Below are 22,287 nucleotides of genomic sequence, written 5' to 3'. Positions count from 1 at the left end.
CAAAAATGAAAAAGACAAATCCCTACTAAAATTAGGCATTTTTGGAAGTGTGACCAAAATCTCTAGCGTTTAGAAGGAAGTGGGAATATGAGAGGCTCAGTCGTAGCTGGGACATGCAAACTACAGAATTGTAAAATGGTTGAGGTTGGAAGTGACCTCTGGAGATCATCTAGTCCACCCCCCCTGCTCAAGTAGGGTCAGCTGGAGCAGGTTGTCTAGGACTGTGTCCAGTTGGGTGTTGAATATCACCACAAATGGACACTTCATACCCTGTCTAGTCAACCTGCTCCTGTTTGACCACTATCACAGTAAAAAAAAAAACTCAAACCCAAAAACTTCAGAGTTGAGGCAGGGGGCAACAGCCCTCCCTGGTGCTGGGCAAGCTGGAATAAAGCTGTGGTTGCCATAGAGCATGGCTGAACTGACTGGGAAGGTGAGGAAGTTGCAGTGGAGAGGAACACAGAGCGTCCTGAGCACCAGGACACCTCCTCTGCATCTTAACCAAGTAATAAAATGAGACTAGTGCAGTTGGATGAACACCAGAAAGGTCCTGACATTTCAGAAATCCTTTGCTGTTTTGCCTTTAATCAATCTGTACTAAGCCTCAAATATGAAAAGAAGTGCTTAGGGCAAAGGTGAATTTCATATTAAGAGTAAATTGCTTTGATGCTTGTCAATTTGCCAAGTTTTTTACAGCAAGGAAATGGTATTATTTCCCAGGCTCCTGGCATGGTTCTAAAGGTCACATCTCATGACACAACTCTCTTCCTTTCTCTCCAGCTGTTGTTCATGCAATAAAAGCCACAAGCATAAAGATGTTGCTGCTGCTTTTTTGCCACCACCAGGTAAAAAAGTCTCAACAATCTAAAGTTGTTTCATGTTCTTTAGTGTTTTAATGTAAAGGTGGAATGAAAATGGACTGTGAAAAGCTCATTGCCGCTTTGCACGAATATTATTATTTCACACACATATTTATCTCCCTTTCCTACTCAGTAGAGTTCATGTTCCTTCACAAACCAGCCCCATTACTTCCAACTGAGAATTTCTACCACACGTTCACAATGAAGGCTCTCCAAATAAATGGCAAATACTTTTCATAAAACACATTACAACTGCAGTTTTATGAAGACAGCTGTAAAAGAGAGAGGCATGTCTGCATTAAATCAAAACCAGCAAGATTTGTGTAGGTCCAGAACTGTAGTGGCACCTAGATAATAGTGTCATGCCAAATTTGTCTTGTTCAACTACCAGCAGGTATGCTATGAAGTATAATTACAGAATATTCTACAGTTGTGGTTATGTCAGCATTTAGGGGCCCTGCATGAATTTACAGAGATTAAGCAGCGTGCACTATGTAGGTACAGCTTCCCAGACACAGGGCTAACTAACACTGATGAAAGTGCAAACCCACTGAGCGCAGACTGTAGCTTAGCTGTGCTTTTATGATGAACCTGGACCGAAGCTGCCGTATGTAGAATGCCATAAAACCCAGAACCACTTTGCTAGCACGGACCCAGAGCAGCCTTCTTGCCAAGCCCCCGGAGCCAGAGCACTGGCATGGTCTAACCAAAGGTCCAGGGGTAATGCCTCTTTCCTTCTCCCCTTCCAAACAACTATGACCTCACAAGGAACACCAACACCCTCTGCCTAGCACCCACCTCCCCAGTCCTGCGCCTGCTTGATGTAAGTGACCCAGCCGCTCTGGCACCTCCACACTGCCTCCCCGACACCCCTCCCACACCCCCTCACACAGCACTTCATGCATCCCTTGCAGACCTCCCACACCCCCCCAGATCCCTCACAGACCCCCTCACAAACCCTACACCCCCTCAGACCCCTCACACACCCCTTGCAGACCCCACAGATCCCCTCACAAACCTCCTCACAAACCCTACACCCCCCCAGACCCCTCACACACCCCTTGCAGACTCCACACATTCCCTCACAAACCCCCTCAGACTCCCCACAGACCCCCCTCAAAAACTCCATCAGACCCCTCACAGACCCCACACATCCCCCCACAAACCCCCTCGCAGACCCCACACCCCTGCAGACCCCTCACAGATCCCCTCCCAGACCTCCCACACACCCTCACACTCCCTCAGGCATCCTTCACAGACCCCTCTCTGACATCCCACACCCCCTCAGACCCCTCAGAGACCCACTCACAAACCCTACAGCCCGAGACCCTTCACAGACCCCCGACAGATCCCCTCCCACACCCCCTCAGACCCCTCACAGACCCCACATGCCCTCCGACCCCTCGCAGACCCCACACATCCCCTCACAAACCCCCTCGCAGACCCCACACCCCTCGCAGACCTCCCACACGCCCTCACCCCCCCTCAGGCACCCTTCGCAGACCCCTCTCAGACACCCCACTTCACGCAACCCCTCAGAGACCCCACAGCCCTCCCCCTTCCTTCCCCCCCAGCAGTGCTGTCACACGTTTTCCCTCACGCACCTCTCACAGCATCCCTTCCCTCCCTCCCCCTCCATTTAAATTAGGAAGGTGCGCGTGCGCTAACGCCTGTAACGGCAAACGCTGCGCTTCCGCTTCCCTGGCGGGCGCCGAAGGAAGGAGGCGGGCGGCCTCCCAGCGGCTCTCCCCGGCGCCTGCGCATGAGCGCCGCCTGGCGCCTCTCGCCCTTCCCTCCACCTCCTCCGCGAGGGCCCGGCCGTTGCTCCGCGCCCCGCCCCGAGCCGGGGATGCGCTGCTCGGCGGCGGCTCGTCGGGGCTGCGGGGAGCGGGATGGAGGTGGAGGAAGCGTTCCCGCTGGTGGGGCAGATGGGCCCCTACCAGATGTACCTGTGCGTCCTGCTGGCTGTGCTCCTCCAGGTGAGAGGCCGCCTCCCCTGCCCTTCTCTCTCCGTTCCCCGGGGAATGGTGCGGCGCCCTGGGCTGGCCCGTGGGGGAGGCAGTGGTGGGGAGCGGGCTGCCCCAAGCTGCACGGCGTGGGTGGTGTGGGCAGTTGCCTTCGCCGGTGGTTGGGTGGACGTGCCTGTGGCAAGCTCTGCCTGGTGTAAAGGTTGGTGCTGGAGGCCTTCTGCTGAGGGGCTGCTGGTGGCGGTAACTGGTCTTCTGCTCTGGATTTAGCCTGCTGTGCTCCTGGGGCAAAGGTGACCTCTGCCCACAGGCAGGGTGAATTTCTACAGGGTGAAATTGGGGTAAATGACTGATGCTGTCTGTGCCACGCTGCCTGAGGAGTTATGCCGTGTGTCGGTCGCCCTGTGAGCGAATTGGGAGCATGCAGCTTGCCAGGTGAAGGCCTGGTTGAAGTGAAATTAAATGGAGATTTCTATGGGCTGGACTGGAAGTCAGCAACTTCTGTCAGAGACGCTAATGGGAATCCTACACAATCTAGAGTAAGTGGCCTAGGCTAGTGACTTCTAGGTTGTGTGTGGCTTGTGGTGGAAATGTTTGAAAAGCTACAGGTGATCACTGATAAATCTGTGTGCAGAAACTGTCATCTAACTAGCCAATAGGCCTATGACTGCTTATGGTACTTTGATTTGCCTTGACTTATCTCTTAAAATGTAAGGTCAGTGACTCTGTATTAGGTATTTGGATGAGGCTCTAGGTTTTGGGTACTCAGGTTTCTATTCTGTGAGATACAAAACTGGAACTCTTTTAAGTTCCGTGATAAAAATGGAGTCCAAAGTAACAGTGGAGGGCTATAACATCATTCGGAGACTGTATGACCAGGTGATGTGCTCTACAACCGTGTTTGTCATCTTTACTTCTGGGTTTCCTTCATCTTTGTGCCTGTTCCTAGGGGGTGTGGAATGGAGATGAGGATAATATGCGCACCTTCAGTCGGGCCTAGGCATAAAGTATAGTTTGAATCTGACAGGTTTGGCTTACTCCATGCTAACTCTTCAAAAAACTCAATTTTAGTGAATTCAGCTAGGCTGACAAATGATGCCCCTGTGGAAACTTACCAACTACAGGAGGAAAGAGGGGAACTTAAGTGTTCCCTTGCCTCTGTGACCAGTATTTTGTAGTAATCAAGAACTTCCAGTCATGAGCTGTGAGTCTGAAAATGTCTTCTCCTGGCGGCTAGGGGCCCAACAGAAGTATTAAGAAGCTTTATAAGAGGACCAGAGAAAATTCAGATGCCCAGTCTTGTCAGACTTGAGAACTCTGTATTTGGTTGCAAAGCTATGATGATGAACAGCAAAAGCTTTGTAGGTGTCTCTTTTGTCTCTTTCCTTGTACTGTTTTTCTCTTTTTCTCTCTCTCTCTTTTTTTTTTTTTTTTTTTTTTACTGACCTACCTGATTAATCCTATAAAATTATACATTGCTTAGAGTTTGTTTTACTGGCTGACTGGCTAGAAAGCTGGTATGCTCACTGAAGATTAGGGGGTGAGGAAGCAATAGTTATTTTTTCTTCCAGTGCTGCTCATGTTCTGGAATGAACTGCAACCATGACAAGTGCTCTGTACTCTCAAAGTTTTAAATAGTATGGGTCAGCTGTTCTGTAATGCATTTGTTTGTTTTGTTTTTAATGGATTAACTTGCATTTCTCATGGGAGAAGTTAGCAGAAATGTCTTTACGAATTCTTGAACTAATTCAGAATAACTGAAGGAAAAAAAGGTAGTAGGTCTGCTTTTTCTTCTCGGGTTATCTTTAATTCTTGAACTTTACCAATGGGCATCATCCCCTGACTGATATGTTTTCTTTGCTTCAAATCATGCAGGCGCAGGAGTTTGTAAGGGATTTAGATATGAAGCTTGTTGTCTTTCAATCCGTGAATAGGTTTGGACTTATACAACTGCTTCCTGCTTGGGTGGTTGATTGCTTTCTGTGTTCCTTTATTGGTGCCAAGTTACATAATGTGTCACTGGGATGTGCAAGAGCAAGATTGAAGGCAGATGCTATGATTGCTGTTAGTCTTTTGTCTGGTTTATTGTCAGTCCTTGGAGGATGGACCCAAAGGTAAGTAATGTGTCTGGTGTGTGTGATGTAGATTTAGGTAACCGTGGGCTTCCTTAGTGGATTAGGTGTAGCATCTGGCTGCAGAATGAGAACTCCTGCTAGACTATGTCACTGGCTCTGCTATGGACTGATTATTCCATTTTATTGCTTTTTTTTCCCTGTTCTTTCCCATGTGCTCCCTCAGCTGGCTTGTATTTTCATGTTGGCCTATTGGTATAAAATATTTCTACATTCTTAAAGGGAAGAATACCACAGAGGTGAAAACTGTTTTTGTCTTTGCTGTGTCAATTCCCTGCATCTCTTATGCTAATATACTGAGTTTAAACTCTCTACATTCCCTGCCCCCTAAGATTCCCAGCAGATGTTCTTGCTTTCCTTGTAGGCTTTTGTGCTTTTTCACATCTGCATGTTTCGGAGCTCTTGAGTTCCATACTTCATAGGTATTTTCCCTCATCTTAGTGTTTTTCTTCTCATATAAATTTCTACAGTTAACTACTTCTACCTTATAAACTTACTGATATGCCAACATATCTGGTATCTGAATTCTAATTAGAAACATAGTTTTGCTCACAGAACTTCTTTGAGGCACGTTGTACCAAACATTTCCTTATGGGTGAGACTTTCCACATGATAGTCAATTTTCATGTGGGCTTGAGCGAACTGGTACTCAACCTGTGGGATGAGCTTACTGACAGTCTGGCAAAGCCCCTCCAGGTTGCTTGTAATGGGAAAAAAGTTTTTGCATGTTATCAGCATAAAACTAGATTAAGTTTTGTGGGCTGCTGCTTTCATCTTCTTCACTGATTTGTATTATTCGTCTGCCACCTGCTGCTGTTATTCATTAACTTGTTGAGCTGTTACTGTATTAAGGTATGCCTGGCTTATTCACTACCAACTTAATAGAACTTTGAAAGACTTCAAGGAATTTTCTGTAGCAGTGGTTGCTAACTTTATAATTGGAGTGACAACAGCTAATGTAGAGAAACATTTTTTTCCAAAATCTATGAAATTATCCAAAGACTAAACTTATCTGAAGAATGTGGGGATAAACTAATGATGTGAATTTGAGGCTGGATTAGTCTTGCATTTTCAGTGTAACTTTAAGAGAGTGAGGGCGGAATAAAGGGAACCCTTAACTCTTATAATACTTAGGACTTGACTTTTGAACTAAAAGTAATTGCTTGACACCTATTGAATACTAGAAGGGTGCTCACTACCTTTTGAAGAAATTGTATTGAAGCATTATTAAAGAATGGTGTCTCCGGGTAAGTGTGTGTAGCAACACCAGACAGAATCTTGTATCTTGATCAGCATACAAGCGTATTAAAAATAAATTAAAAAAAAAAAAGTTTCTTGTTCTCTTGTGACTCAACATACATGGTTGAAAGAGTTTTGCATTTGCAAGCGAATCTGAGCTACAGGATTGTCCAAGCCCAAACTGAACCTGCAGAAATCTGAGAATGGAAGTATGTTCCTACTATATCTCTATTAAAAGGCTTTTTAAAACATGTTAGAGTTTAAAAGGGAGGTCTTGTCTGCACAGCTGAAAAAGGCTTTGCCTAAAGTTGCGTTATGTGCATTGCACAGCAGTGTGGATAATTACCAATGGTGGTGTTTCCCTCCGTCTTAGGGACTTAGTGCTAACTGAAGGGAAAGTGAAAAAACAGTTAAGATGGTAACATCAAGTTCCTTGAATAATTGTTTTATGGCAAAGGCAGCTGTAACTAGTGGTGCTGCTAACACCTCTTTGTTGTTAGCAGCAAGCTCATGTATGACTTCTATCATTAGACTATCCCAATGCAGAAAGCAGCTCGTTAACCAGCCCATCTGCACAAATATTTTGAGGGAAAGCAGATTCTGGGACATGTGGCTTAAGTAAGGCAGGCTCATCTCAAATCTTTAGAAATAATTCAAAAGGAGTAGTGTCTGTCTTCAGATAGGACACAGATATGATCTCATACATAGCCTTGTTTAACTCTGCTTCTTCGTATGTCATTCTCCCTCTTTAATGGCATGAGACATCACTCCAGTTGTAATGACAGTAATGAAATACTTTGTCGGTGAATCTTCTTTTAATACTTAGGTTTGCTTGAGTCTATTAAGCTGTTCTTTGAACTAGCCAGAATTGATCATAAATTGGACAGCTTGATGAGGTGTACTATTAGGACTTTAACTGAAAAGCAAGTGCAAAACAAATCTGAAAGGTAATAAACAACTTAAAATGAAGGAAAAAGGTGGCTATTGCATTACAATTGCTAGCATTGAGTGCTGAAGGCGTTCCAGGGGCTTCATGACAGGTATGCTGTTTATCCAAAGTTACTTGCACTGTAACTTAGACATAGTTTAACTATATGTATCCATAAGGTATGTAAGCAAGGTGGCAGATACAAAAAGGATTTACAGAATTGCTGAGTGACTTTCCTTCTCTTTATTACTTAGTTATTTGGTTTTTTTCTTCTTTATGTCTATGGGAAAAGAAAGAGTTTTAAGTCCCTGTGACTCTCAAGAAAGCAGCTGCAGAATGTATGTCAAACATGTGCAACCACTTACGCGGAGGGGTGGTTTCAAATGTGGCATGAATACAAACATAAAAAGTAGGGGCCCAAATTTTTATTTCTTGAAGTAAGCTTCTTATTCCCACATCTTTTCATGCATTGTATCTTACTCAGAAATGCTTGTGCTCAAGGATGGTGTTGCTTTCCTTGTAGAAGTGATGAAGGCTTTTAAAGTAGTTGTCACTGAATGTAATTCCTTGTTCTGGTATAGTTTATTCCTGCTTGGAAAGAAAAATAAACTAGGTGGGCATAAGTATGTAAACTATTCACGCTGAAAGATATGCTGCTACTTGTTTAGCTAAGAATAATTCTAGCTGAAATCTGGTGGAACTTCTAAGTGAAAACCAATCCTACCATTTGATCCAATTGTGTGTGGGTAAAATCTTTTAAGGAAAAAAGGTATTTCTTTGGTCATGTATTATATTTCATGCTAACTAAGACTCCTTGGTCCTTTAGTGGCCTTCTGTAAATAAAACATCTGCCAGAAGAATCAGGAATATAGTCAAGACTCAATGTGGTCTGTCTTTCTGTAATTGCTTCTTTTGGATTCTTAACTGTTTCTTGAAAGAAACAGTCACTTATCTTTTCTGATATTATAGTTATAACCTTAAAAACGTGAATGTAGCTGATGAAGACATTACTCTACATTCTGCAGAAAACCTGAAATAACAATGCTGAGTTGTGACATGTTTCCTTAGCAGTGGGGTCCTTAAATCTCAGGTATAATACAGAAGTCCAAATTCTAATAACTATTTCCTTGCAGATTAATTTTAAATAGCTAACTTGCTATTGTTTTTTCAAAAATAATCCTGAGTGGAGGGGAGTGATGAGTACTTTATCAGCTGCCTATGTTTCCATCTTCCCTCAAAATTACATTGTGTCTTAATCCAAACCAGTGCATCATCCAGACGGTTAAGCTTTAAATTTATGCTTGGGGAAAAGTATGGTCAGAGCAAGCTTGAGGTATAGAAGAAACATGAGCTGTAGCTTTGAGACCTTCCCTTCAGCTGCATCTGAACTGCAAAGCACGTGTAATTGAGCTCATATTTAGGTGGTTCCACATGTCATTCAGAATTGCCAGGTCTTCTTGCCATTGTAATGATAACTACATTCACTCTGACACTTGAAACCACATGCTCTGTGTGTACATATAAACACATCTAGTCGACTTTCACAATTTAACTTACAAGGCTGACTACAGTTTCTGTGAAGTTTGGTCCTGGACTTGTCTGTTCAATGTGCTGTTATAAAGACCTTTAGCAGGATTTTTGCTGGTGGGCATAGCAAGAAGCATGAGTTTTGAGAGAAGCACAGAGAAGTAGACGTTCTGAAGGCCTAGCAACAGAGGGAAGGAGGCAGATTGTTCTGCCTGTTTAAAAAAAAAAAAAAAAAATCAAACTTTTTAAACAAAAAGTGAAGGCTACATGCTGTGGAAAGGCTGAAGTTGTCAGAAGGAACTTGCTCTGGGGCTGTTTACTCTTGCTGTGGCTGAATGCCTTGCTTTTGTAATGTTTTTTTAACAACTGGGAATGTAAGGTGCCTGGGAGGCACTGTCAATGCACTCTATCTTATATGGGGAGATGTTTTCAGATTATTAACAATAAAGTTATTGTTACATAAATATTTTGTACAGTGGGATGGTATTTGGATTCAGTGAGAGCTGAAGCAATCCCATCTTCTCCTATTAATCAAGAAGACTTTCAGCCTGGCAAACTCTGTTGAAACAAGTGATTAGCCAATCTGTCCTCTGAGCACCCTCAGAAGATGAGTCTGGGAGTTAACAGGTGTAATTCTACTGGATAGCAAAGACTATGGATTAAAAATATTTGTGTTATGACACATTATCTCCCTTTCCTTCTTCCTTGCCCATGTGTACACACAGTCTCTAACTTGCCATGTTTTGTAGGTAATAAATTAGCTATGTTTTTCCACTAGCAAGCCACACCATCAGGGCTCTCCTCACTGCTACTTCCTCCATTTTAGAGACCTAATTTCCTTTTCTCTCAGGTGATGAAGCTGGTAGATGTGTAACTGAACTCAGAATAATTGTTTCCAACATGATTGTTGCTCTTTATTTCTGACCCAAATAAAGTTTTGTGCTCTCAAATGGTTTTTTGTTGGTTTTTTTTTTTTTAAACTGGAGTAGTTAATATAACTACTTCTATTTATAGGTAATGTAGTGCTTCATGTGCATTGTTTGCATTATGTAAAATCTCTGCTTGCTCTTTGCCAGTGTAAGTCTGGTGGGACTGGGGTCCCTCTGGAGCAGTAGTGTCTGTTTACAATATGATCTCTGGCTAAGTTTGGGACTTAACCTGGTTATATGTTGTTCACCTGGTCATTTTCCTAATCCTGGTGGGCTTGGGGGGAAAGGGTGTTAAGAATTTGCCTTGAAAGGCACAAGGAAGCTTTTGAGATCCTCAGGTAAAGGAAGCTGAAGAGAATTGTATATGTAGCTTATTCCACCTTTTTGTTTGTGATATGCTGTTGAGTTACTGGTGTTTTAAAAATATATAAAGACTAGAGTTCTTCAATCACATTATAGACTTCCCACTGAAGATGTTAAATCCTTGTGCAGTAAATTTAAGAGTGCTGATAACTTTGTGTTTCTTAATTATTTTCCCCAGAACTTTAAGATGCAATTCAGGGACTTCTGAGGCCTCTTGGCTATAACGTTTAAAATCACTGGTTTAGTAAGTTCTACCACAAAATTGGGAAAAGTTGTTCTTTCAGTTCTGGAGCATCATGTTGCTCTGAAATAGCAGTATTTTTAAAAACCCCAAACACAAGTAGATCCAATTGGTTATCCTCAGGCAAGTCCTTAAAATGAATAAGTGAATGAAAGCAGCTCATACAAATGTCAGCCATGTCTTTTAGTCTGGATACTTAAATAGCAGAAACTTCTGAAGTAATCAGTGTATGCTTTTATTGCATCTTTTTACCAAGTTAAATGCTTTAGTCATTTGGTAGCAAGGAAGTCCAGGCACACCCAAGAATGTGCTCTTATTGGGACTCTCTGTGACACCAAGATACTCACCCACTATTCTTTGGTGGTGTCCCAAACCAGCGTGCTAAAGTTAGAACTTAAATCTCTTATGGCACTGGTTGAGACTCAGATGTGTTGATAGCCAAAACAGGCTGGTAGATGTGGAGAGAAAGAGGGACAAAGATGAAATGCTGACATAAGAATGATTATGCTTGTGGAAACAGGACTAAACTCTGCCTGATACTTGTCAGCCTACAATTCCTACTATTTTTTAGCAGCAGTTGCTGACCTTTTTCTTCATGTTACCCTACAGTGCCATTAAGACAGTTCAGTCCTGGGATGATTTGTAGTCTGTCTGTAAACTGGTACAGGAACTTGTGTTACTTTTTTGCTTTCTTCTCTTAGAAGTACTTCTTTACATAAGAAGAGTGGAGTGGCAATTCTGACATGATATTAATGAAACTGTATAGCTGGTGTTCAACTGAGGAGTCTTGGCACTTGATTGCACATTAATGTAATTTAACTTTCTCGAATATTCCTGTTCAAGCAGAGGTAGTGTTTATAGTGGTTTGGTTTTTTTTTTCATAATTTTGGTTCTTGTTTATTGGCTTGGTTCTCTAAGTTTGTGGTGTGTGAGCATTTTTGGCAGAGAGGGACTGAGAGTTTACATGTAGATGTTTTAATAAGGCACCTAAGCTTTCTTTCTGCCTTTTGTTTTTAAAGGCAGAAAAATAATGCTTCCAACTTCCTTATTCCTGTTCAGAGGCCTGTCAGCCTATGATGTGAGGGTGACTTTATTTCCCTTGCTCAAGGTGATCCAGTCGTAGCAGTGGCAGGTCCAGTCCTGGCCCTCTGAGATACAGTGTATGAGTCCATGCTAGATATGTTTGCCCTTTCTTAAGGGTTGTTGCGTGTAATCCAGCATAATACAACAATGCAAATGCTTTCTGCTAAACTGCCTGAAGCAGTTCTGGACTCATGTTTTCAGTCACCCAGCATACAGTCAGCTGCTGTGCTGTTTAAATGCTGTGCTGTTTAAACTATTTAAAGTTTAAATAGTAAAACTTCTGTTAGTTTTCTGTAGAGGATCTTGATGCTTTGAAGGGCAAGGCTGTGAGGATTTTCCCAGGTGGTGTTACTTTGTAACATGCCAGAAGCATTGTAGCACCAGCTTCCCTCAAGTAAATTCCAGGTCTCCTTAGTACCATGTGCATTGCCTGTACCTCCTATGTTATTTTGAAGAAAAAAGTGTATTTCTGGTAATTTTTAATATTTCTGTGGTAGGTAGCACACTAGGTGTTAACTTATTCAAGAGACTGGTATACCACAGCAGTAGAATCCTATTGAGCTCTTTTCAATCCTGTAAATTGTTTTATCTGTCCCAGAACAAACCATATAGATAATTGTCTTGCAAGATTTTGCTTCAGTATAAGACTGACAGCTGACTTCTTAACAGCAAACTCATTATCTTTATCTTTAGCACTGTGGAGAAATCCAACTTGCAGGAAGTCATAGCAACCTGTCTTTTGATGGTGAGTTTTCTTATTTGTGTATTCTGGTATTTGGGAGAATAAGGTGGTGGAAGAGGTGAAGAGGTAGAGAAATCTCATGCTATTGGCACAATTTAATGTGTGATCTTGTTGTGTGAAGAATATTGTTTTGTTCTTGGAGAAACCTTTGTGGAACTTTGTTTTGACTTTCCTTTGTCACCATCTGCATTCCTCCCTCTGTTTTACTCTCCAGTTACAAGCAGACTCTGACATACCCTCTGTCTTTGGTTCCTTGACAATGACTGAGAAACCTCAAATGGTATAAATCTACCTAGAATCACTGGATCTCTAGAATGGCAATAGTAACAAAAGCGCAGAGCTGAAAGTACTTCACAAAACTTTGCTGGTAGAGATCAATTCTGTACGTTGGCAAAAACAGGGTAGATGCATTTTTTGGTGGTAGACTACAAAATTGAGCTGAGGAGGTGGGAGCCTAAGTATGTATCCTGCAGTCCTATCACCAATGCTATAACCGGTTTTGTTGTCGTTACGTAGGCAGGAGTACAGGTACAAGGTGTGTGCAGTGTTCCCATGGCCCTGGCAGGCAAAGGTATGTACACAGGAGTTGGTTACTCTTTGGACTGTCTTTGCAGAAGACTTGTACAATGAAGTTATTTGATCTTGAGACTCAAATACTTACCTGTACTGGCGGGAAGTAATGTGGGCCTTGTCTGCGCATGTGCACTTTGGTGGCAGCAGTTACCTGACTAATTGGCAAGTGAGCTGCCTGGCCAGTCTGAGCAGAAGGAGCACCAAACCCCTACTGCTGCCATTGCCCCTGAGAAGGATACTGAGCATGAAACAGAGTTGATGTGTGTGTGTGTTTGGATGTTTGGAACAAAAGAAGGGGAAGTGAAGGGGACATTTTCCACAAACCCATAGGAAACAAGGCTCAGAGTTGTGGTTTGCTGTACGGTATTAGATTTCAATGTAGATGTTAAAGAATTCTAGAATAAAGCTATGTATGGGCTTGGACAGACTTTGGAATTTTTTTTTTTGTGGATTCTGGAGGCCTACATTTTGAGGTTGAAAAACTATAAATTGGGTAGGTTTTCTCAGTTTCTCTACAGAAACCCTAAGCTCTTTCCACTGCATTGTCGTACAGGTAATAATCAACAGTGGTTATGTTCTTCATGGGGAATATTTCCTATCAGAGTGGGGATGGGGTTGTTAAGTGTCTGAGAGATTACATTGTGTTTTTCTGCACATGGTGATTCTTCACTTTGTAACTACAAAATAGCCTTTCCTTGTGTCTTATGGCGTTCTCTCTTACTGTGCTACCAAGAGGGGGTAGATACTTTGCTAAAAGAACGTTTTGTTAGCAGCAGATAATAATTTTGCAGCAGAAAGATGTTTTAGGGCTTTTCTGCACAAAGAAGTTATGGGGGGGAGGGGAATCATGTGAATTTGAAGGCAAATCACCCTCTTGAAGTTAACGAAGAGCAGATGAGATCATTAGACTTTGAAAAATAAGGTGGCCCTCCAGCATTTCAGCTGCTTATCATGGGTTCAGGAGAAACGACTCTAATCCTAAAATGTAACCATCTCTTCATTGTAGGCTTCTATCAGAGGAAGGTCTTTCGTTACTCTTCCTTGATTTCTGCCTTTCCTCAAGGTACAGTTTTAATGTTTCTGTATTTGAAAGGTCAGAAGTTAGTGGCCTGCTCATTATTTTGTTCAGCAGTGAATGCTTCAGCTGATAGTTGTCTAGAATGAGCAGATATGGTTGTGAATTGCTAATGAGCTGATTAACAAGGCTGAAAATGCTTCTTAGTAGAATATAAGTCTTGCTTTTGTTTTTCATTTGTGTTTCATAATGGGTAAGCTATGAGGTCTAAAAGAGTTTCTAAATTATTTTTGTATATATATTTTCATTGTACACAAATGAAGCTATTTAAGTTCTTCCTCCCTCTCCCTTGCTAATCTTATGAAAGATTCTACATTTTTCTTGGAAGTAATTTGTTATTCAGATGGACACCAAGAAAGCTGGTCAAGACATTCCAGGCATTTATTTTAATATTATTTTTAAAAAGTTAATTTTAAGTTAATTTGAAAACGTGTTAATGAAATGGCTATCTAAAATTCCTTCTACCTAGCAGAGAAAGTGAAAGTTTACAGGTTATTACGGTGTTGCCTTTTAATAAATCTCCTTATGCCATGGATTTCTAATCTAGATGACTATAAAATCTTTACCTACAGAGAATATAAACAGGAGAAACTTAAGCCAAACTAACAAAACTCTCAGCATATCATCATCAGTGACCATGAGCTGCTGCCTCCTCCCCTGTGCTTGGTTTTCATCTTAATACAGATGAGTGCAGGAAATTCGGTGGGGAACTGTTAACATCCATGTACAACCAATTAAAATGTTTTCTGAATAAAAGGTATACATTAAATGACAGATTTGCCTTGACTTGTACTATATGGGTTATAGAATAAATGAAAAATGAAAGGCTTTATTTGCCATGGTGCAAATAATGTAGCCATTTTATACCTTACAATTGTTACATAATATTTCTGTTCTGGTTTGATAGCGCTTTATATTGATCAGTAGTCTACACAACTATGTTATTGCTAAGTCCAAATGTTTAGAATTCTTAAGGGGGGAAATCTCCAGATTTGTTAACAGAAACTCATGACTTTTATTTGAATGTGAAACTGTATTCTGGATTTCTTCAAGTTTGGAGTTTACTTTGTCATGTTTAAGATCACTTCTAGAAAATGTTTCTGGTCTTCAGAAGTGTAAATGAATTTTGGGGGAGTGTTTTGCGGTGTTTGGTTATGTTTTATTTTTGCAATGAAATAAGAAGGGTTTACCATACCTGTTACCCAAAGTGTAAGGAAGATGATCACTAGGAAGAACAGTCTTGTTACAGCAGTGACTCCAGTGAACTTGAATATAGAACAATACTATTTGATAACAACAAAACATGTCTCCCTCTTCATACATTGTTCTGATTCAACAGATCAATTGAAAGGGTTTCTGTCTTTGTTGTAGCCTTGCTTACTGTAGCCACTAGGATGCTTAAGTCTGAATATTTTTTTTTATTGAAAAAATATCTGTAGTGTTTCTTTGTGTGCCTGCAATCACTTATTTTTTTGATTTAGCTTTCTGTAGCTGGGGTGGGTTTCATCTAGAGCAGAAATGAAAAGCATTATGCTTTTTTTCTCTAAACCAAATGCCTTGAGGATTTCATTTCCCGAACTACTTCAAAAATATGTTTATTTCACAAGACAAAAGCAAGGGTGTTATCACTTAGTCCTGACACAGAATTGTCTGAGCAAGTCAAAGTACAGGGATGTACCACAGATCATGACCTCTAATTCTCATTTCTCAGTAATTTCAAACTGTTCTTGAGAGTACCATATCCAAACATCCCTAGCAACATGGCCATTCAGCTTTTTAACACCTCTTTCCCCGTGTAGTCTTAGTCATTGCTTTCTTTCACAGATGAGGTCTTTTTACTTTTCATTGTTGTCTATCTAAAAGTTGTTCTTTAGCTTAAATAATAACATAGTTAAGATATTGTGGGTTTTCTTACGAATTCCTTTCCATATTCAATAATTTTATATTCAAAAATAGAAACAATTTTTTTGAAATATTTACCTCCTGCCATTACAGAAGTTTATCATGTAGAATGCAAAAAGGAGCTGATGGAAAGAAAATGCTTTCGGGTAATAACTCAGGGGTCTTTGTTAATTTAGTAGTAATTCTCATTTAGATCTGGGTCTAACTCCAACTGCTCAGCTGTTGTACAGAACAGAGTAGGATTACCTGGTGTTGATTGCATCAGAATTCAGAGATCCCCAAACTTCTTCTGTGCCTTTTTATGGTCTTCCCAGTTTTGAGAGTTATTTGTGTAGCAGCCTTCTGAGAGAATGCATTTCCTGCAGGTACCTTCTTCCCAAGAACATACGGAGGAGATGCTGGGAGCACAGCAAGGACTGTATTCAGGAGGTGCCTGAAGCGGGGTTTCAGGAATAGAGTAGCATGGCTGAAGGGTTTTTTATGGAGGCAGTAGGCAGGAGAAGCAGCAGGATCTTCTCTTTTTTTTTTTTTTTTTTTTTGGCAGGAGCTACTGCTTTGAGTTACTGTTCCTCAGTGAGGGCTTGAGACAAGAGGCAGTTTTATTTTGAGACCTGGGGGTCTTTGTGTTGTTACCAGCAATTGTTTTTGTCTTGGAAGACTTTAACTGTCTTGTGGCACTTCTGTGTTTAAATAGGTGTAAAAACACTGGGTTTTAAGATAGAGTTGCAATGTATACTGTTAAAGCAGAGGCCTGTGAATGTTCTTCTGAGCAAGCAGCAGTGACCCAGCTCTAGATAAGCCTTAAAATGTCTCTGTTTCCAGCAGTTTTAATTACTTTCCTAAACAATGCTAGCTGTTAACCACTGTACTTAGACTTTGTGTGTGTTTATAAATGTGTAGATGTATAAAGATGCATATGTACATTCACATGTAAGCCTCTATCTCTTTTTAAGGGGTAAAAGGGTTCATAGAAGATTAAAAAATAGAAAAGAATTAATTTTGGTAAAACTAGGAAAGATTACATATCAAACAGTGAGGATGAGATCTATTCCAACTATAAAATTAGAGAAATGAATAGCACAGGTGGAGGGAGGGGATATAGTAGGATAAGATATTTGCATTGAAGAAGAGTTTTATTTTGTCTCCATAGTATTACTAACAACTCTTCATGTGTCCAGAAGGTGTACTTGCTATGTGTGGGAGTTAGGGGCATCTGACACAGAATGGTGTCAGGAGGGGAACTTCTTTTCTCTCAAATAATCAACAGATTAAAAGCGCAAGAACCCTTGTGTTGAAGTTGTGGTTCTTTAGTGTGTGATACTTGACAGATGGGAGCTATACAGGGCATCTTGTAGTGATAGAAGGCAAATATAAAATACTCCTATTTTTTTTTTAAGACTGATTTGATCCAGCTGCAGAGGAAACATTGCTTGGGTGTATGTTTAGCATCTTTGGTGTTTTTTCTTTCATGCCAGCTCTATGTTGCCACTGAAGCCATCCTCATCGCATTGGTGGGCGCAACTCCTCCCTATCACTGGGATCTCCAAGAGCTCTTAGCTAATCAGAGCCATAGCAACCAGTCAGCGAGTGATCAGAGAGCTTTTGGGGAATGGCTTCTCACTGCCAATGGCAGCGAGGTGCATAAGCACATACATTTCAGCAGCAACTTCACGTCAATAGTCTCTGAGGTAAGTCTGAAACGTGTTTTGCTGCCTTGTGTGTGAGTAGTAAATCTTACTGGGTCACTTGTGGGGGACTGGTTGTACTGCTTCTTTCTCCCATGCAAATGCATGTTTTGATTAGCAAATGAAACAGGTGCTACCTCCAGGTAGAGAGCAGATAATCTATTCATATCTTTACTGGCAACAAAAACTAGCTTTATTTTGTTATGCAGATCTTGACGGAAGTTCTGTGTCAAAACTTCCTACCTTTTCCACGTGGAAGTTATTGGATCCTGTTGCCTGGATCCACAATTATTTGTACATTCATTGTATTAATGTGCTCAAAATCCTTTATGGAACCTGAGCTCTTTCTGGCCACCTCTTGTGATTCCCTTGCCAAGGTCAAATGTGTGTACTGCATCCATCATGCAGTCAGCAAGCAGTGGAGGAACTGGAGAGGAAGTGGCTTCTGTGGTCTTTGCAATTCCAGATATGAGGGAAGGAATGGGCAATGGAGTCAGGTGAACAAAGCAACTCCCTCCCATTCTATCTGAAGACAAGCTTTAGCTTTATTGGTGTCGCTTCTGTGTTTTGTAAGTGTCGTCTTTCATGGTCTAGCCACAGTCCTTAGGGAAATGATTCCAGACTCCGTGCTGATGTGTGCAACCCCTGCCCTTCCTGGGGCCTTCAGTATCTGTTAATGTCAAATTGTTCTGTGCAAGAGCCCTGTACGACTGCATCTGTTACAAGACCTGAATTTAGAGCTGTACAGTTCAGTCAAGTATAGTATCCCTTGATAATTCGTGGGTATTGTCCAGAGGCATTAATGCTATTTGAATTAGTCCTGTAAAGCACTTAACTTTATTGGTTATGAGCATATTAATAAAAACTGCCAGCTTTGGAATAGTACCAAGCAGTTGTGTACAATGGGCATTGCTTCTTGTTCTGGTAATAAAAAGGATATGAGTATTTATGCCACTATTTAAATTTAAATGCTAAAGGATGGTGGATTTTTAAAGCATTATTTAAAGCTTAGCAAGGTTTTCAAACTTTCTCCAGGCTCTTTCTTTTTTTGCTTTTTAATTTATCCAAGAATCTTTTATTCTCTTAAACTTGACAAGTCAGACATGTTTCTAGAGCCTAGCAGTGGTTTAGGACATAAATTCTATAAAGATTCTGATGTATTCTAGTTGCATGGGTAAGAAATGCAGGTAAAGAATGAAGTTTATTTGAAAAATACAAAATTGAACAAACAAAACTAAGGCAACTTGTGTAGATTCTGCTTTGAAGTTCTTTAATATACTTCTCAGTAGAGGCTCATGTGTATAAAAGCTTATTGCGTCTCCTGTTTATCACTGTTAAAATTCAGGGGTTTTTTTCAAAATTTGTTAGGTGAATGTGTGGTTTTGGAAGTGGAGTTATGCGCTAAATAAAAATATTTTAGTGATATCACACTTAGTTGGGAAATATCTGTAACTTTCTAATTTCATTTCTGATGTGTAAAGAAGCTTTTTCTACATCTAAGGAGGATATTTTTTTATGCTTATCTTGTGGCATCACTTACTAATAACATGACCATTGCAAATCTACACTGCAAAATATTCTGATGTAAAAAAACCTTGATTTATGAATATCAGGCATATGTATGTAACATGCTTTATGTAGAAGAGAAAAGCCTTGTTCCCTTTAAAAGGCTTCTTAGCTGTTGAGATTAATTTGCAGAACAAATTTTGCTTCACGGCCAAATTATCCCTTAATTTCTGAATGATTCAGAAAGCATCTCGTGTCGCTGAGCTTCAGTGTTGGCAGCTTTTTAAATTTTTACTCCAGAAGTTAGGGTATGATTCTTGTAGCTCTTATAAAACTATCTGACCATGTTATTTTAAGATAAAACTAATCTCATATGCTATTATTATACAAATATATTTTTGGGGAATTGTTTTTAAATTCTAGGGAAGCTTCAGAAGCTGATTTGTAGTCACATGGACCACAAAATTTACTTTTGTCAGTCTTGAGACTTTGTGGGCACATTACCTACTGTATCAGTAAACACCTCACCATTAAAGTGACCATTCAAAATGAAGCATATACTGATAGTAAGCAAGTAATGTTCTTGGAGCTTCTGAATGATTTTGTTTTGCTAGCTCCCTAATCTTGGTGAGATTTAATTGCGTGGCTCTGCTCTCGTGGTGAGGTAGTTTATAACTGAGCTTTGAAATAATACAAGCTTTGCTAGAAAGGATATCTACTGGGGTTTTGGTAGAGGAAGAGAAGATTAGGAGGAGGAGATTAAAGTGTTATTGCAGGGATAGTGACGTAATCGCCAGTTTACCAGCATAGGAAGAAAAGTTGGGTGTCACTAAGAGGAAACGTTATCTCAAGATGCAAGAGGAGTAGAAAAAGAAAAGAACACAAGATGTAGAGTTCTTAGAATACAAAAGGAAATAACTTTCGAACACAGAGCATGGCATATTTTCATTCTACAGTTTTCTGAGAGAGAGAATTTCCTGTCATGTTTAACCTGAGACATTAAGTCTACAAGAATCATACATATGAAGATCAGGTTTTGGTTTGGAATTGAGAAGAATTGGAAATGACACAAAGTAGACTGTAAAAAAGATGAGTATTTGCAATACCAGAAAACCTGTCTAATGCTACCAAAGTGTTTCTCAGTGACAAGACAGTTCATAAGGAGGAACATATGCAGGGTTATCTTTCAACATAAACCACAATTTTATTTTTGCATAGTATGCCTACACTATAGCGACATATGTCAAGAGGTAGGACTGAGTCTATTTAAGCTAATAGATTTGTGTGAGAAAAGACAATAAAAGGGAGAATGGGAGAAGACTGCAAAAATTGCAATATTCTGAGGGATCTGTCCTCGATTTCAGAATCGGAGACTGTGCATGATTTGGGGAGGATTGTGCAATTGGTTAGTACCACCTAGTGAGTCTGGGAGACAGCAGTCGTATTTTGGTGACTGATGACTGACTGAATGTAATGCTTAAGAGACCTCTGCAAAGTTTAATCTTCCTTATAGTATGTGTCATTCCCCTCCAACTATTAGGTGTTGAAGTGCTTGAATTCTGGTTAATTACCTTTTTTTTTTTTTTTTTTTCCCCTCCATCTAGTGGTTTTTAATTGGCAACACATCATACAAAGTCAGTGCTGCCAGTTCTTTCTACTTCAGTGGTGTGTTTGTTGGAGCAATCTCCTTTGGCCAGCTCTCAGATCGCTTTGGGAGGAAGAAAGTCTATCTCACAGGTAACCACTGCCATCTAACAAAATAAATGAAGTGGAGGTGTCATTTCTCTGAAGATCAGTGAGAAGAGTCTAGTTTCTGCTGAGAACTTGATGCTCAGCAATGAATAATGGACCATGATTTTTATTATTTTTTTGTCTTTCTGGTGTACTCAGGAATATAAGTAGGGACAAGAAATTAATACTTGACTGTTCGATCAAGGTGTTCTGGATTTAGGAATCGTACCATAAGAGCTTCCACTCATGCATGTCATGCTCATGGGATCTCCACAGGTTGCACTTAATATTTGCAAGTAATTTGTTAGCAATGTTCTTGCATCTAAAACCTGCTAGGAATTTGTTGATTTAATTTTTATGTATTTGTGATCCTCTTTGTGCTTTAAAGCTCATAAGCATTTTTTACTGTCCCCAGATCGCACAACATTTGGAACCTCATGTTTTGTGTATGTATTTATAAAGTTGGGTGGCAATGGATGAATATGTAGGATAAAAAAAAAGGAATTTTTTTGTAAAGGAAAAACCTCACTTAAAGCAGATAAAGGTGGGCCTGCTATTCAGTGCAAACTCCCAATGTACGGTCCCCTAGTAACACTTCTCTTTAGTGTGTGTGGACTACTTTCCAAGAATGAGGGGAGATATTTGGTCATATATTTAATCTGTGGATTCCATATGAGGATAAATATCAAGCCATCTTAACGGGAGCCAAACAGTAGTTCTGAGTATGTGGAAAAAATTGTCTGCCTGGATTGAATTTGAAGAGTTAATCCTGCAAATTATGTATCAGAAACTGCTCCTTTTATATCACCCCTTTTATGATATTGACTTTAGGTACTTAAATTTCTGCCAAAACCTGTGGTTTGTATCAGTGTGTTGTAGTTGTTGACTGTGATTACTTAGGACAAATGCTACTGAACATCAAGTAAAGATACTGATAAATGCTTCTGTTTTTCTTTAGATACTCTTCTGAAATGAAACCTTTTGCTTTGTTTTCCAGGTTTTGCCCTAGACATCTTGTTTGCCATTGCAAATGGATTCTCACCTTCATATGAATTCTTTGCCATCTCTCGCTTCTTGGTAGGAATGATGAATGGTGGGATGTCACTGGTGGCCTTTGTTCTACTGAATGAGTGTGTGGGTACTGCCTACTGGGCATTAGCAGGTAAAGTTTGTCAGTGTCTTTGTTGTGAGAATTTATAGATTTCAGTCTCGCATACACTTGAGACACACCAAAGTTAACGCCGTAGCAGTTGCAAATTTAATTCTGCTTTAGGATCTGCGTGACCACAGTCTTGGAGCCCTGCTTTGTTTAAAATGAGCCTTAGAAAAGCACTGTAGATGTCTTGGGTCCATTCAGATTCCTGTATCACTCAAGCTGACAAAGGTCCAGTTGAAACATCCCCTCTGAATGTTACACTGCTAAATACTTATTCAAGGCTCGTGATAGCTGAGCTCTAGCCATCAGAATTTTGGACTCTGCTAAATAGAGCTTAGTGTTTGTATGCTAAATATAAATTCTTTCATTCCTGGCAGTTCTCAAAGAAATCAAAAGTGGTTTTATAGAATGGGAAGATGAGACAACTATTATTTATATGTTAAAAAAAAATAGTCCTATGTGGCAATCAACCTTAGAACTTGGAACAAAAGGTACAGGCATCTTAACTGTCTTGGTTGCTAGTGTTGAAGCTGTTCTTCAGATATCGTGTGTATAAATTGTACTATTACAGCTCTCCCACCTGACTTACCCAGTCTGTGACAAGTGCCAAAAGCGCTACGCTGGGACAGTTTTAAAACAGGGTATCTT

At 40.5% G+C, this 22,287-nt stretch overlaps 1 protein-coding gene across 1 annotated transcript in view; it reads left to right on the top strand.

Moving 5' to 3' along the window:
• Positions 1 to 2,752: 2,752 nt before the first annotated feature.
• SLC22A15 (solute carrier family 22 member 15) overlaps positions 2,753 to 22,287 on the top strand; it is a 34,249-nt gene continuing 14,714 nt past the window's right edge. Inside the window, exons 1-4 of the mRNA XM_074150791.1 lie at positions 2,753 to 2,839; positions 17,037 to 17,249; positions 20,357 to 20,489; positions 21,481 to 21,645. Of these exons, the coding sequence (XP_074006892.1) occupies positions 2,753 to 2,839; positions 17,037 to 17,249; positions 20,357 to 20,489; positions 21,481 to 21,645 (598 nt within the window). The remainder of the gene's footprint in view (positions 2,840 to 17,036; positions 17,250 to 20,356; positions 20,490 to 21,480; positions 21,646 to 22,287) is intronic.

This window comes from Numenius arquata, chromosome 1, assembly GCF_964106895.1.
Source record: "Numenius arquata chromosome 1, bNumArq3.hap1.1, whole genome shotgun sequence".
In the NCBI taxonomy this organism is placed as follows: Eukaryota; Metazoa; Chordata; class Aves; order Charadriiformes; family Scolopacidae; genus Numenius; species Numenius arquata.
This window is presented reverse-complemented; position numbering and strand designations above follow the sequence as displayed.